The sequence below is a fragment of the Schistocerca americana genome, chromosome 1 (assembly GCF_021461395.2).
Source record: "Schistocerca americana isolate TAMUIC-IGC-003095 chromosome 1, iqSchAmer2.1, whole genome shotgun sequence".
Classification (NCBI taxonomy): domain Eukaryota; kingdom Metazoa; phylum Arthropoda; class Insecta; order Orthoptera; family Acrididae; genus Schistocerca; species Schistocerca americana.
This window is the reverse complement of record NC_060119.1, coordinates 1,030,439,725-1,030,455,499: the sequence shown is the minus strand read 5'-3', so window position 1 is coordinate 1,030,455,499 and position 15,775 is coordinate 1,030,439,725. Positions and strand designations below refer to the sequence as shown.

The following is a 15,775-nucleotide window of genomic DNA, read 5'->3' as shown; positions in this document are numbered from 1 at the left end:
CCGAGGGGACACAGGTGTTTTATTTATAATGTGCCTTTATTTTCTGTATCCTCTACAGTAGTCGAAAAACATCGTGTGTAGCATAAGGGAGAGGGGGAGTAGCACCCCCGATCCCCCACCCGCTCATCATTCTATAAAGAATTGAACTCCCATGTGTAAAACGGATTCTGACAACAGATTACTTTATAATTGAGTTTTAATATGTTAAGTATTTGACGTTAAGCATGCAAAACCTATATGGCTGAAGAAACAAAATCCTAATTGTGTTTCTTTTTTGTCTTCGTATTATTCACCCATCGACTAATGAAAAAGCCAAAAACAGAACTGATATATCTTAGATTCTGGCAATGTTTATCAGGTCATATCTCCTGAACTGTGTGTCATACAATGATAATTTTGAAGGTAAATTCATTGGTATACATGGACACTGTCTAGAATGTGTATTGCGAATAGAGTTAGAAGTAAAGAAGTAATAAATTAAAACTTGATGCCTGATGCTGAAGTGTTACTGGATGGAATGCGAAACTGTTTGAATTTCACACCATTTTACACTTAACGCAATTGAAGATCTCCACTGTGACATCTAAGGATGCGGAGAATATTGATCATTAAAACTTCAGCATCTTAAAGACTGTATGGTTAACCGGTGGTACAGTTGCCTTTAGTTTAAAGTGCTAGTTGCCTATCTGTGTTTCACCTGCATTCGTACCAACTTAGCTACACTACTTCCGTGATCTGGACAACGTAAGCTTTCCCACAATGACGTGGTTAGGCTTTGCAACATTGACATGATATACTGTAGACTTCAGCCTTTAGCAAACGCATATAACCCTCTAATGAGTCGAGAAGGGCAGACATTTTTGTAGATTTTCGAAAAATTACTTTAACAGAATACTTTTCTCTGGATCTGACCCAATTGTGAAGAAATATGCTGCCAATGTACGGGAGGAACGCCATTCACTTCGAAAGATCCTTATCGTCTTTATCCTGTGACTAGTTATATTCGCTTGTAACTAAAGTTGTCCATATCTGAGAAGCAGAATATTTTCCTTGAGCACAGATTCTGGACGTTGCTGCTCCTTCGCACAGTTGTCCCCGTCGGACACAACATGTGCGCGCTCCTCCAACGGTCAAGGAAACCCATAATTAGAGATGGGTTGTGACAGCAGGACACCAACAAACGCAAATCTGTGTATGTCGGCTTAACAGTGAACGAAATGGACAAACGACCCACCCATTTTACAACTGATTAACGTGTCTAGAAAGGTGGACAGATTCATTCAGATTCCTTAACAACTAAATTCAAAAATGATCTCGTCGTACCCACGATGTTGTGTAGAGACAGTGCTCAGCTCTGGCTAACTTACTGGCCGTACAAAAGGCGACTGTCACTATCATTTTTTCGCTTTTGCCGTAAACTGGATATCCTTGTAGGTTGAATTTAGATGCTGATAAAATGGTAACTGCTCTTCCTCGTCGTGAGACCACACTACGTACTTGTATGTCTCATCTCAATGTCACTATAAGACTTTCGGTTTCGCCGACCTGAGTCCTCTCCTGAAAGCCTGTCTCAAAATAATTTGCTATCCAAAAGGACTAACATGGCAAAACTGACAGTTTGTTCAAACTACTCACTGTTAATAAAAAAAACTTGTAAACAGGGCATGATGGTACAGTGCTACTATGATATCTTTAAATTTACTGCCGATGAGTAACAATAAACCAATGAGAGGTATCGTAGTCAAAAGTGAGACTACATTCAAACTTACTAATAGGTTGGTTGGTTGGTTGGTTTTTTGGGGAGGAGACCAGACAGCGAGGTCATCGGTCTCATCGGATTAGGGACGGATGGGGAAGGAAGTCGGCCGTGCCCTTTGAAAGGAACCATCCCGGCATTTGCCTGGAGCGATTTAGGGAAATCACGGAAACCTAAATCAGGATGGCCGGACGCGGGATTGAACCGTCTGTTACCTCTAGTTTATCGACTTTTCTTGTACTGGTCATTTCGCGAGACGTATGTGAGTAAAAGCAGTGTGTTGTCCGACTTTCCCGGGAACGTACTTTCTCGCATTTTCCACAGTAAACCTCTCTTTGATGCACAACGATTCTCTTGTAGCGTCTGCCATTGGAGTTTGTTGAGCATCTCTGTAAAGGTCTCTTGCCGACTAAACGATCCCGTGACGAAACGCGCTGCTCTTCGTTGGACCTTCTCTATCTCTTCTACACTGGAGCGCCAAAGGCATTCGTATTCAATTACAGAGGTATATAAACAGGCAGAATACGGCGCTCCGGTCGGCAACGCCTATATAAGACAAGAAATGCCTGTCGCAGTTGTTAGACCAGTTACTGCTGCTACGATAGCAGGTTATCAAGATTTAAATGAGTTTGAAAGTGGTGTTAAGGTCGGCGCACGAGCGATGCGACACAGCATCTCCGAGGCAGAGATGAAGTAGGGATTTTCCCGTACGACCATTTCACGAGTGTAGTGCGAACATTAGGAACCAGGTAAAACATCAAATCTCCGACATTGCTGCTGCCGGAAAATGATCATGCAAGAACGGATCCAACGACGACTGAAGAGAATCATTCAGCGTAAAAGAAGTGCAACCCTTCCGCAAATTGCTGCAGATTTCAAATCTGGGCCATCAACAAGTGTCAGCCTGCGAACCATTCAGGGAAACATCATTGATATGGGCTTTCGAAGCCAAAGTCCCACTTGTGTACTCTTGACGACTGCACGACGCAAAGCATTACGCCTCGCCTGGGCTCGTCAACACCGACATTGGACTGTTGATGACTGGAAACATGTTGCCTGATCGGACGAGTCTCGTTTCAAACTGTATCGAGCGGATGGACGTGTACGGGTATGGAGACAACCTCATGAATCCATGGACCCTGCATGTCAGCGGGGGACTGTTCAAGCTGGTGGAGGCTCTGTAATGTAGTTGGGCGTGTGCAGTTGGAATGATATGGAACCCCTGATTCGTCTAGATCGACTCTGACAGGTGATACGTACATAGGTATCCTGTCTGATCACCGGCATCCATTCATGTCCATTGTGCATTCCGGCAGACTTGGGAAATTGCAGCAGGACAATGCGACACCCCACACGTCCAGAATTGGTACAGAGTGGCTCCAGGAACGCTCTTCTGAGTTTAAACACTTCCGCTGGCCACCAAATTCTCCAGACATGAACATTATTGAGCATATCTGGTATGCCTTGCAACGTGCTGTTCCATCTCCTCGTTTTCTTACGGATTTATGGACGCCCATGCAGGATTCATGGTGTCAATTCCCTCCAGCACTACTTCAGGCATTAGTCGAGTCCATGCCACGTCGTGTTGTGGCACTTCTGTGTGCTTGAGGGGGCCCTACATGATATTTGGCAGAAGTACCAGTTTCTTTGGCTCTTCGGTATTAATCCTGCCAACAAGAGTGACGGAGTGAATAGCAGTGTTCAAGAATTGATCGAACAGGTGTTTTGTAAGACACTTATTTTGTGGATGAGTTACATTTCTTTAAGATTCGTCCTAAGAATCTCAGTCCGTCATCCGCGTATCCAACTAGTTTTTTATGTGGTCGTTAAGCTCCTGATGGTTACTCCTGGTTGCTACTCCTACGTAAATTATAGTATATATCGTTTCCAGCAATTTGTCATCAATAGTGTTGTTGTACGATAGTGCATTTCTTCTTCTATGTATGCGCAATATGTTACACTTACTTACTTCAGGGTCGACTATCAGTCCGGTTATCATTCATTTATCCTCTGCAGACCCTTCTGCGCATAGCTATAGTCTTCTGGCGTTGCTATCTTTTTGTAGATAAGCGCATAATTTGAGAATAGCCTATGGAGCTTCCGGAACTTCCGACGTTTTTACTAGATCAGTTACATACACTGCAAACAATAACGGTCCCATCACACCTCCTCCGGATATTCGTGAAAGTATCTTTCCATTTTTCGATTTTGTTCCCATTAAGAGCGGCGTGTTGAGTTCTGCTTGCAAGGAAGTCTTGAATCCAGTCGTAAATCTGGTCCGTATTTTTTTCGGTAAACGGCAATGCGGGACGGTGTTTAATGCTTTCCTGAAGTCAAGGAACACGACATCGACCTGAGCACCGAAGCCTGCAGCACTGTGTATCTCATGGAGAAACAAAGAGAGCTGAGTTTCGCTAGCTCTATACTTGCGGAGTCAATGTTAATTTTGGTAGAGAAGTTTTTCGTTCTACAAAAACGTTGTAATTCTTAAACGTGAGACGTGATCCATAATTCCACAACAGATTGTTGTCAGTGATATAGCCTTATAATTATGTGCGCCTGTCCTAAGACTCTTCTTGAAAACGGGAATGACCCGTGCTTTTTTCCGGTCACTGTGTACCCTTCGTTACCCCCTAAACCCCAACCATAAACTGCTATGAGAAGTGGAATTTTCGCACCGTTTCCATAGAATCTTACAGGTATCTCATCTGGTCCTGATACTTCGCTTTTCTTTTCCACGATCACCATCTCAATACCTCCCATTTCCACGTTCATACGATGATCGGAAGAACGGATCACATTACAATCTTGCACTCGGAATCAATTTCGAAAGACCGAGTTCAGTATTTTGATCTATCATCTTCCGTTTTGGTGCCACGATGGTCTCTGTGACAGAATAGTTGATTACGATCGCTTACTGATTCTACATAAGATCGCCATCTCTCAAGGATTTTAGCCAGATCGATTTGGAAAATTTTACTTACAAAGTCATTGAAAGCTATCATTGCTCTACTTATGCTTATTTCAGCTTTTTTTCTTGTAGCAACATTCTGTTGTGTTGACTGCATTGCGTACTTCAGTTGAATGTTGAATGTTTAACGTTGTATTTACTGGCAGTTTAGGTGTGGTGAAGGTACTTATCCACTATAGTGTCCATTGTGGATAGCATAAAGGATGCACTCCAGGTATTTCATTCACTACCAACAGTGTTAGTTTTCAAAGCGTATAAATATTTATAGAGAGATTCAGAAGCAGAAACAGTGGCCTAATATGGTGCTTACCCCAGCGTTGCCAGTTTCAAGGATAGACAGTGGTTGTAGCGTGTGGGATGGTCAGGCAGAGAGGACGCTGGCGACTCCGCAGAGTATAATCCATATGTCGAGCGCATTACATAGCCATCTGCTTACTTGCGCACCACTATAGTAATCAGCAGTCATAAAATTCACCTAATGACTGTTGCCTGGTTGATAGTCGAAATATCGAGGCATAAAGACGACATCGTCAGGCTACAATCTCGTGGGCTACTTGTAGCTTGGACGTTTCTTTTGGCTTTGGGGGGATCTAAATGAAGCTAATAAATGAGTTCTGCCTGTCACCGTTCCCTCTATTATCGTATTAGAGTGACCTCACCTGATGATCTACAGCTCTCTGGACCGTGATGGCGTCGGATTCTTCTTCTTGTACTGCAAGGATTTATTTATTTATTTAATCATATGGCTAGGGCCCCCCGTCGGCAGGCCGTTCGGCGGGTGCCGATCTTTCAATTTGACGCCACTTCGGCGATCTGCAACCGATGAGGATGATAGAATGATGATGACAGCACAACACTCAGTTCCTGGGCGGAGAAAATGCCCCGACCCAGCCGAGAATCGAACCCGGGCCCAGAGGATTGACAATCCGTCACGCTGACCATTCAGCTACCGGGGGCGGACAACTGCAGGGATATCGACTGTTGATGGAAATTAACTGGATAATGAAGAGAACAGGGGGAGACTACAGACCAGTAAGAGACAGCTAAAAGAACAGCAGATATCTTCTCGTAAACACGTTGAAATGAGAGGCAGTGTCCATACAAGTACGTGCTAACTAGCCTGTCCACAGTTTCACTCTACACAGGCGATCAGCATTCTTGCTGTGGGCCAACCCACAATCGCATGGAAAGACACAAAATATGAACAAAGTAGTGAGAACTATTCCAGTCGCTAGAGGGAGTTTTGATGCAGCTTAACAAAGATGATCTCCAGGATTCGAATCACGAGGTATGGTAAAGGGCCGTGAACTGAAACACGTTGAGACCAACGGACAGGGGCAGCGCGACAAAGACTCCGAATTAACATTGATCAAATCGGAAGGCTGAACTCTCGCGGTTCTAACAGAATATTTACATCTTAAATACAGTCGGTTTTGCTATGAGCAATCTACCGCGAACAACTCAATCAAAATTGAGCCTAATGGTGCGTGGTTGCTCCCATGGCGGTGGAAACCGGGACATACAACGTAAAATGGCGTATACTGCTGCACGACTGCTGGTCACGAAATAAAGCCACAATGTACTGCCACTTACTGACCCTACGAAGCACTGCCACAATCTGATGGCTAGAGGGTGACTCTCACATGGGAAGGCCACGACGTTGTGATCACAGATTTACTTCAGACTTTCTACACCTTTAGTAGGCCATTAACACTACATAATGTGCAAGTAGCAAGGTGCATTACTCTGACAAAATGGTTCAAATGGCTCTGAGCACTATGGGACTTAACTTCTGTGATCATCAGTCCCCTAGAACTTAGAACTACTTAAACCTAACTAACCTAAGGACATCACACACATCCATGCCCGAGGCAGGATTCGAACCTGCGACCGTAGTGGCCACGCGGTTCCAGACTGTAGCGCCTAGAACCGCACGCCCACTCCGGCCGGCTCATTACTCTGACAATTCCGAGCAAATCGCAAGAGACGTTTTACGCATCTATTATGTGGCGTATGTATCTGTGCTTATTACGAGACGTTTGAGTTGATGGTGGCTAAGTGGTTAGCGTTCGAGCTGCGTAAGCCGAACCTGTATGAGGCGGCGGTACGACTCGCATTCAAACTTAGTTTTTAATCTATAGTTTTTTCATCACTGGTCATACATGGTTTGCATCCAAACTATCGGAAGAAAGAGAATTTTTCAAAACGTCAACGAAGGGTGTTTTCCGTTAGAAACTCTGAACATTACCTCTAAATGTGGGAAAACTGCATTCATTCGATGTAGTGGATGCCGTTTCAATTGATGTTTTCCATCTCTGTTATGGCAAACACCTTCGTGCAACCTACGCTGTCGAGAGCACATCCGAAGAAGTAACTGTACATTACTTTTGTGGTCTGGCACATTGTCACTGTACTCATTCGCATCATTATTTATCGAGGTTTGACTATGTGACTTGGATTTTCCAAGCCTCTCCCTCGTCCATGAAAATTTAATTAAAATTGGTAAATAGTCAACTAACATTTGAAATTCACTACAACTTCATGAAAATGCACATGGTTTTTTTCCCATCACATTACCTCTCAAATGTCATATAAATTAAATAATGTGACCAGTAATGAAAGAAATATAGACTGAAAAATAAGTGTTGCTGCAATTCGAACTGCCGCCTCGTCGTCAACACTCTCGCTACGCGCGAACGCTAACCACATGACGACATGGCTGCTTATGAGCCATGTCTTCGCACACGTCTATCAGATACATAACAGACGCGTAAACCTTCCCTTCCGTTTTTCTCGGAATTACCAGAGTAGTGCACCTTGCTTCTTGCACATTATGTCGTTTTAATGGCCTACTAAAGAAGTACAAAGTTTGAAGTAAATCGGTGGTACCAACGAAGTGGGTTCCCCTTGTCAGTAGTTTTGTAATCTTGGGTCCTCGCACACCATATGCTTTTTTTGACAGCAAAAAATCCCTGCTGCCAACGTGAGCGAGGGCGGAAATGCCGATAGTCGCTTAGATTTTCAGCAGAGGGGCTGTTCGGCCCGCCCACACACAGGTTGGCGTTACTGGGGTGGCGCCAGGCGTCTGGCAGTCGGAGAAGTTGGTCTCTCCCTGCAAACGTCACCTTGGTGTGGATTTTTGAAACCAACGGCCACTGTATCCTTTGTCTGCAAGTCTATGCATGAATTTATGAATTAAATGATTGGTGAACTCAGAATTTCTCCGTCCCCACTATTTTAGAGCCATGTACTCGGTCAAGCCATCTGTGGTTACATATGTCTTGAGAAAATTACTTTTAACGTACAACTGAACGTATTAAATTCATGTATTGGTGTGCAGCCCCGTGCCTACTACCATTAAAGTCATAATTGTATATGCAATCCAAATGTGTGATTGGAACAGCAGTTTTACCCTCTCTCTTTGTATAGGGGCTGGGGCTGACAGCTATGGAGACTTCGACACGTGCTCCAACGTCTCTGCAAAGTCTCTGTGTAATCACTATCTAGGTAAAACTCCAATATGGTGTTTTAATATCACTGTACCTCACATTATCTTCTCTGACAGATATCGTTAAACTGCTGTTCCGTGATGACTCTACTGGAGGACTGTAAGTATCTTGCTTGAAACGATATGGTGATTAGAATTTACAGCACTGGAACCCCGTCCAGGAGTAAAGCGGTGGCAATGTGCTATTCTCGGGAACACAGGCCTTGCACTAACGTTCTGAACCCCTTCCCAAACCGGTGAGCTGCAATTGGAGGCAATTGGAGTTCGTGAACTCTTTGTATCTTCGGAAGTCAGTGCCAACAAACAAATGGTTGTTATATACACTAATGACCATTAAAATTGCTACACCACGAAGATGACGTGCTACAGACGCGAAATTTAACCGACAGGAAGAAGATGCAGTGATATGCAAATGATTAGCTTTTCACAGCTTCCACATAAGGTTGGCGCCGGTGGCGACTCTTACAACGTGCTGACATGAGGAAAGTTGGCAACCGATTTCTCATACACAAACAGCAGTTGACCGGCGTTGCCTGGTGAAACGTTGTTGTGATGCCTCGTGTAAGGAGGAGAAATGCGTACCATCACGTTTCCGACTTTGATAAAGGTCAAATTGTAGCCTATCGCGATTGCGGTTTATCGTATCGCGACATTGCGGCTCGCGTTGGTCGAGATCCAATGACTGTTAGCAGAATATGGAATCGATGGGTTCAGGAGGGTAATACGGAACGCCGTGCTGGATCACAACGGCCTCGTATCACTAGCAGTGGAGATGACGGGCATCTTATCCGCATGGTTGTAACGGATCGTGCAGCCACGTGTCGATCCCTGAGTCAACAGATGGGGACGTTTGCAAGACAACAACCATCTGCACGAACAGTTCGACGACGTTTGCAGCAGCGTGGACTATCAGCTCGGAGACCATGTTTGCGGTTACCCTTGACGCTGCACCACAGACAGGAGCGCCTGCGATGGTGTACACAACGACGAACCTGGGTGCACGAATGGTAAGACGTCATTTTTTCGGATGAATCCAGGTTCTGTTTACAGCATCATGATGGTCGCATCGGTGTTTGGCGTAATCGCGCTGAACGCAGATTGGAAGCGTGTATTCGTCATCACCATACTGACGTATCACCCGGCGTGATGGTATGGGGTGCCATTGGTTACACGTCTCGGTCACCTCTTGTTCGCATTGACGGCACGTTGAACAGTGGACGTTACATTTCAGATGTGTTACGACCCGTGGCTCTACCCTTCATTCGATCCCTGCGAAATCCTACATTTCAGCAGGCTAATGCACGACCGTATGTTGCAGGTCCTGTATGGGCCTTTCTGGATACAGAAAATGTTCGACTGCTGCCCTGGCCAGCACATTCTCCAGATCTCTCACCAATTGAAAACGTCTGGTCAATGGTGGTCGAGCAACTGGCCGTCGTAATACGGCACTCACTATTCTTGATGAGCTGTGGTATCGTGTCGAAGCTGCATGGGCAGCTGTACCTGTGCACGCCATCCAAGCGCTGTTTGACACAATACCCAGGCGTATCAAGGCCGTTATTACGGCCAGAGGTGGTTGTTGTGGGTACTGATTTCTCAGGACCTATGCACCCAAATTGCGAGAAAATGTAATCACATGTCAGTTCTAGTATAGTATATTTGTCCAATGAATACCCGTTTATCATCTGCATTTCTTCTTGGTGTAGCAATTTTGAAGACCAGTAGTGTAATAAGGAAATGTGGTTTGCCTTGAGCAAGCACAACTTTTTCTTGTTTTGGTACTTGTACATGTTTCGGAGAACTTCCTTACCAAAAGTGTTTACTGTGTTCCAGAATTCCCGAGCTGAGTGACGAACAGGTTGCGTCAGAGATGGTGGCAGCACTGCGCCGCCGCCAGAACCGCGTGGTTCTCCCCGCGAAGCCTCTCTTCTGGAACAGTGTCCTGCGGTAAGCGCACACAGCAACGCCCGCTATTTCGTGTGCATCCCGTAAGTATGTGGATGCGAGTATTATGTGAAATGTGTCGACGGAGGTTGCAAACAGTCTGTAAAAGAACAACATTATACGTGCTTTAATGATTATAAATAAAAAATCCAATAGAGGTAATGCCGCAGCAGTCTAATAATGAATAAGAAAACACGTAGTAGGTCGGTAAGCTACTATGAGCAGCAAAGTGAACGCATTTTCGTAATCCAGATATACAGGGTGTTACAAAAAGGTACGGCCAAACATTCAGGAAACATTCCTCACACACAAAGAAAGAAAATATGTTATGTGGACATGTGTCCGGAAACGCTTACTTTCCATGTTAGAGCTCATTTTATTACTTCTCTTCAAATCACATTAATCATGGAATGGAAACACACAGCAACAGAACGTACAGCGTGACTTCAAACACTTTGTTACAGGAAATGTTCAAAATCTCCTCCGTTAGCGAGGATACATGCATCCACCCTCCGTTGCATGGAATCCCTGATGCGCTGATGCAGCCCTAGAGAATGGCGTATTGTATCACAGCCGTCCACAATACGAGCACGAAGAGGCTCGCGAACGGCTCTAGGCGCTACAGTCCGGAACCGCGCGACCGCTATGGTCGCAGGTTCGAATCCTGCCTCGGGCATAGATGTGTGTGATGTCCTTAGGTTAGTTAGGTTTAAGTAGTTCTAAGTTCTAGGGGACTGATGACCTCAGCAGTTAAGTCCCATAGTGCTCAGAGCCATTTTTTTTTAAGAGGCTCGACATTTGGTACCGGGGTTGCGTAGACAAGAGCTTTCAAATAAATGAAAGTCAAGAGGGTTGAGGTCAGGAGAGCGTGGAGGCCATGGAATCGGTCCGCCTCTACCAATCCATCGGTCACCGAATCTGTTGTTGAGAAGCGTACGAGCACTTCGACTGAAATGTGCAGGACCTCCATAATGCATGAACCACATGTTGTGTCGTACTTGTAAAGGCACATGTTCTAGCAGCACAGGTAGAGTATCCCGTATGAAATCATGAGAACGTGCTCCATTGAGCGTAGCTGGAAGAACATGGGGCCCAATCAAGACATCACCAACAATGCCTGCCCAAACGTTCACAGAAAATCTGTGTTATTGACGTGATTGCACAATTGCGTGGGGATTCTCGTCAGCCCACACATGTTGATTGTGAAAATTTACAATTTGATCACGTTGGAATGAAGCCTCATCCGTAAAGAGAACATTTGCACTGAAATGAGTATTGACACATTGTTGGATGAACCTTTCGCAGAAGTGTACCCGTGGAGGCCAATCAGCTGCTGATAGTGCCTGCTGTACATGGTACGGAAACAATTGGTTGTCCCGTAGCACTCTCCATACAGTGACGTGGTCAACGTTACCTTGTACAGCAGCAACTTCTCTGACGCTGACATTAGGGTTATCGTCAACTGCACGAAGAATTGCCTCGTCCATTGCAAGTGTCCTCATCGTTCTAGGTCTTCCCCAGTCGCGAGTCATAGGCTGGAATGTTCCGTGCTCCCTAAGACGCCGATCAATTGCTTCGAACTACTTCCTGTCGGGACACCTTCGTTCTGGAAATCTGTCTCGATACAAACGTACCTCGCCACGGCTTTTGCCCCGTGCTAATCCATACATCAAATGGGCATCTGCCAACTCCGCATTTGTAAACATTGCACTGACTGCAAAACCATGTTCGTGATGAACGCTAACCTGTTGATACTACGAACTGATGTCCTTGATGCTAGTACAGTAGAGCAATGAGTAGCATGTCAACACAAGCACCGAATTCGACATTACCTTCCTTCAATTGGGCCAACTGGCGGTGAATCGAGGAAGTACAGTACGTACTGACGAAACTAAAATGAGCTCTAACATGGAAATTATGCGTTTCCGGACACATGTCCACATAACATCTTTCCTTTATTTGTATGTGAGGAATGTTTCCTGAAGTTTGGTCGTACCTTTTTGTAACACCCTGTATACAAAGCAAACACCCATCACGGTAGTACAAGTTCATACGCCAACTACACTCATGCTCATTAATTAAGGATGATGCTGATACTTGGTGAAACAACGCTCCGGTGGGTAGTTTGCGGGTTTAAATCACCTCGGGACCATGCAGTGCATTTGACCTGCAGTCGTCGCACGGTGGTGCTGGCAGCAGTCCACATACGCAGAGGTGTGTTGGTGCATGTCAGAGTACGGTGCAGCGAGTAAGTGTGCAGACGTTTTCAGATGTGCTAATGGTGACTGTGTGTTGAAAATGCAGACAGGAAACGTGTCCAGGCGCTACAGTACGGGACGTCCACAGTGTACAACACCACAAGAAGACCGATATCTCACCATTAGTGCCTGCAGACGGCCACGGAGTACCGCAGGTAGCCTTGCTCGGGACCTTACCGCTGCCACTGGAACGGTTGTCTCCAGACACACAGTCTACAGACGAGTGAACAGACATGGTTTATTCACTCGGAGACCTGCAAGGTGCTATCCACTGACCCCTGGTCACAGGAGAGTCTGTAAAACCTGGTGTCAAGAACATAGTACATGGTCATCGGACAGTGGTCCCAGGTTATGTTCACGGACGAGTCCAGGTATAGTCTGAACAGTGATTCTTGCCGGATTTTCATCTGGCGTGAACCAGGAACCAGATACCAACCCCTTAATGTCCTTGAGAGGGACCCGTATGGAGGTCGTGGTTTGATGGTGTCGAGTGGGATTATGATCGGTGCACATACAACCCTGCAGATGAACTATAACAGGTCATGTGTATTGGGACATCATTTTGCACCAGCATGTTCACCTTTTCAGGGGTGCAGTGGGTCCCACCTTCCTCCTAATGGATGATAACACATGGCCCCAATGAGCTGTCATCGTGGAGGAATACCTTCAAACAGAAGATATCAGGCGAATGGAGTGGCCGGCCTGTTCTCCAGACCTAAACCCCATCGAGCACGTCTGGGATGCTCTCGGTCGACGTATCGTTGCACTATCGTTGCACGTCTTCGAACCCCTAGGACACGTCAGGAGCTCCGACAGGCACTGGTGCAAGAATTGGAGGCTATACCCCAGCAGCTGCTTGAACACCCGATCCAGAGTATGCCAACCCATTGTGCGGCCTGTGTACGTGTGCGTGGTGATCATATCCCATATTAATGTTGGGGTACATGCGCATGAAACAGTGGCGTTTTGTAGCACATGTGTTCCGGGACGGTTTTCTCAACTTATCACCAATATCGTGGACTAACAGCGTCGTGTGTGTTCCCTATGTGCCTATGCTATTAACGCCAGTTATGGGTAGTGCCACCACATGCCGCAGTTATCCTCAATTTATGAGCATGAATGTAGCTCCGCAGATGTTTAAGAGATTGGAGGAATGTATGATGAGAGAAAAGTAATTATTCAGATAGCTAAGGCCGGTGGCGAGAATTGCGAGTGGTGGCTGCTGATCAGTACCATGAAGTGTTTTCGTCAGAGTCTTTTCTGGCGAAAATTTCCGTCATGCCGTCGATCGCCTCCAATGACAGCATTGTAGTAAGAGGTATAGTGTGACATTTATATTATTTTTATTATTGTACTGTTGTTATATTAGTTCGTTACACACAAAAAATGGAAACACGATGAGTATGCGTTTAAAGCAAATGTAGATGCATCTGTGTGACGTATAGCGATTTAGAGCGGCGGCAACCGCTTGGTAAATCCAGGCTAGGTTCATGAATGCAGTACACTGCAATGCATACTTAGTTTCCATAGTGTAACATGACTTGCAAGGCGGTTATAATGGGCAGGTTGAAGAGCCTTTTCTTCGATTGCTTCAAAAGTTATCCTGAGAAGGAAGTGATGGATTTCACCAGTGTAACATCGCATGCTGCCCAAGTTTACCAGTGGCAGAAGGAATCAAAGGCAGAACTTCGACCCCAAAAAAATTATGTCTGCCTTATATTCCAACTTGAAGCGTAAAGTAATCTTGATAATATTCTTCTCGGGTATGCAGCCGGATCATAACGTCTTCATGACACAATATTTGGCCTCATGGGAGAGAAGCTCTTGACCGCCTCCTAGATCATTTTAATTCCCTGCATCCTAGCATCAAGTTTACCATGGAGGTGGAAAGTGATGGGAAGCTTCCGTTTCTGGATGTTCTGGTGTACAGAAAGGATGATGGGACACTGGGACACAGTAAGACTTGGGACCCGGTGTTATCTGACATCAAAAAACAACGGCCTGTGTTTCGATCGTCGGAATAAAATTTTTTTTAATTTTTGACAGCGATATCTCGATTTCGCCTATTTCCACCTCTGGCGGCGCGGTATGTTTACTGCGCTAGAGGGCAGTTACGGCTCCTTCTCGCGCACGCGTTGTGGGTCTTCTGCGGCCTATATAGGGGCCGCAGCTTGCGCTAAGAAGTCAGTTCCGGCGAGTTCGTGCACCAGCACTCTCACCTGAAGATGGCGGCCAGATGGACAGCGGAAATATTGTGTCATGAAGACGTTATGATCCGGCTGCATACCCGAGAAGAATATTATCGATTATTACGCTGGGAAAGCCTTCGTAGCCACATAAAGTAATCTTTCCTTGAATCTTTCCGAACCGATTTATAATGAACACTCTAAAAAGAACTAGGTTACACGTCCATTTGCGTCAAATGTAGCACGACATTAAACTTTGTTCGCTCCCGTCCAGGAAAAAAGCTCTCGAATTTGGAATTCATTGAACATATTTGAAGTTGACCTAATGGAATTCGATAAGCGTGAAGAAATGTGCCCACAATCTAGTCCAATAGCGTTGATTGTATCTCGAATGTCTGGACATTGATGCCTTACACAACGTAAATAATGTGTAATATAATCCAAAGTGAACGGAATATGCTGCAGTGGGTCGCTAGATGTTACACGCTGTTAGGACGAATGGATATAGTTTTTGGTGTGGTAACATTAGTCGTTTACTGTCTTTGTTGATAGTCCTGCTCTTCCGTATGTAAACGTGAACTACTTATTAACTGGTATGGACTTCTACAGGTCGCTGCACCTTGTCGCCGACACGAGCCTGCACGTCGCCCTCTGCCTGGATACGCCTGCACCTGTGACACCTGCAGCTCCTGCTGGTAACGCGGCGAAATCCTGACGTCGGAGGAACAGCCAACTTGCCTTCGCTGGGTCTTTACCCGACAGCTACGTTGAGCTGCTTACAGGAATCGGACAATCGGAATCAGCGCCTCTCGCTGCGCTGAAAAGAACTGAAGCATGTTCACAGCCGCAGTGTTGGACGTCCCGTACACAGATTCTGTTGTAGACTTTGATGGCTCCAGTCTTCAGTAAATTCTACGCATGTAATTTACCCGACGCAAAGAAAACACAAGTGTTACAGTATTAAATGTGTTATCAGGGCCTGTTAATGCTATTGTGCACATTTCATTGAAGTACGTAAGCGCTCTTTGCCAGTATGACGTCATGCGTTGCCTCATTACATTTGGTTCTGTAAAACGACCTTAGAACCAGCATACTTAGTCCTATGATGTACAGCTAAGGATGACACGGCATCGGTCGACAGTCGTGTCATGT

At 45.5% G+C, this 15,775-nt stretch overlaps 1 protein-coding gene across 1 annotated transcript in view; it reads left to right on the top strand.

The window, feature by feature from the left end:
* The window catches only part of LOC124549153 (short chain dehydrogenase/reductase astE-like), a 324,150-nt gene extending 308,599 nt beyond the window's left edge, over window positions 1–15,551 (top strand). Inside the window, exons 7-8 of the mRNA XM_047125222.1 lie at window positions 10,069–10,182; window positions 15,233–15,551. Coding sequence (XP_046981178.1) covers window positions 10,069–10,182; window positions 15,233–15,338 — 220 coding nt within the window. The 3' untranslated portion in view covers window positions 15,339–15,551. The remainder of the gene's footprint in view (window positions 1–10,068; window positions 10,183–15,232) is intronic.
* The last annotated feature ends 224 nt before the right edge of the window (window positions 15,552–15,775 follow it).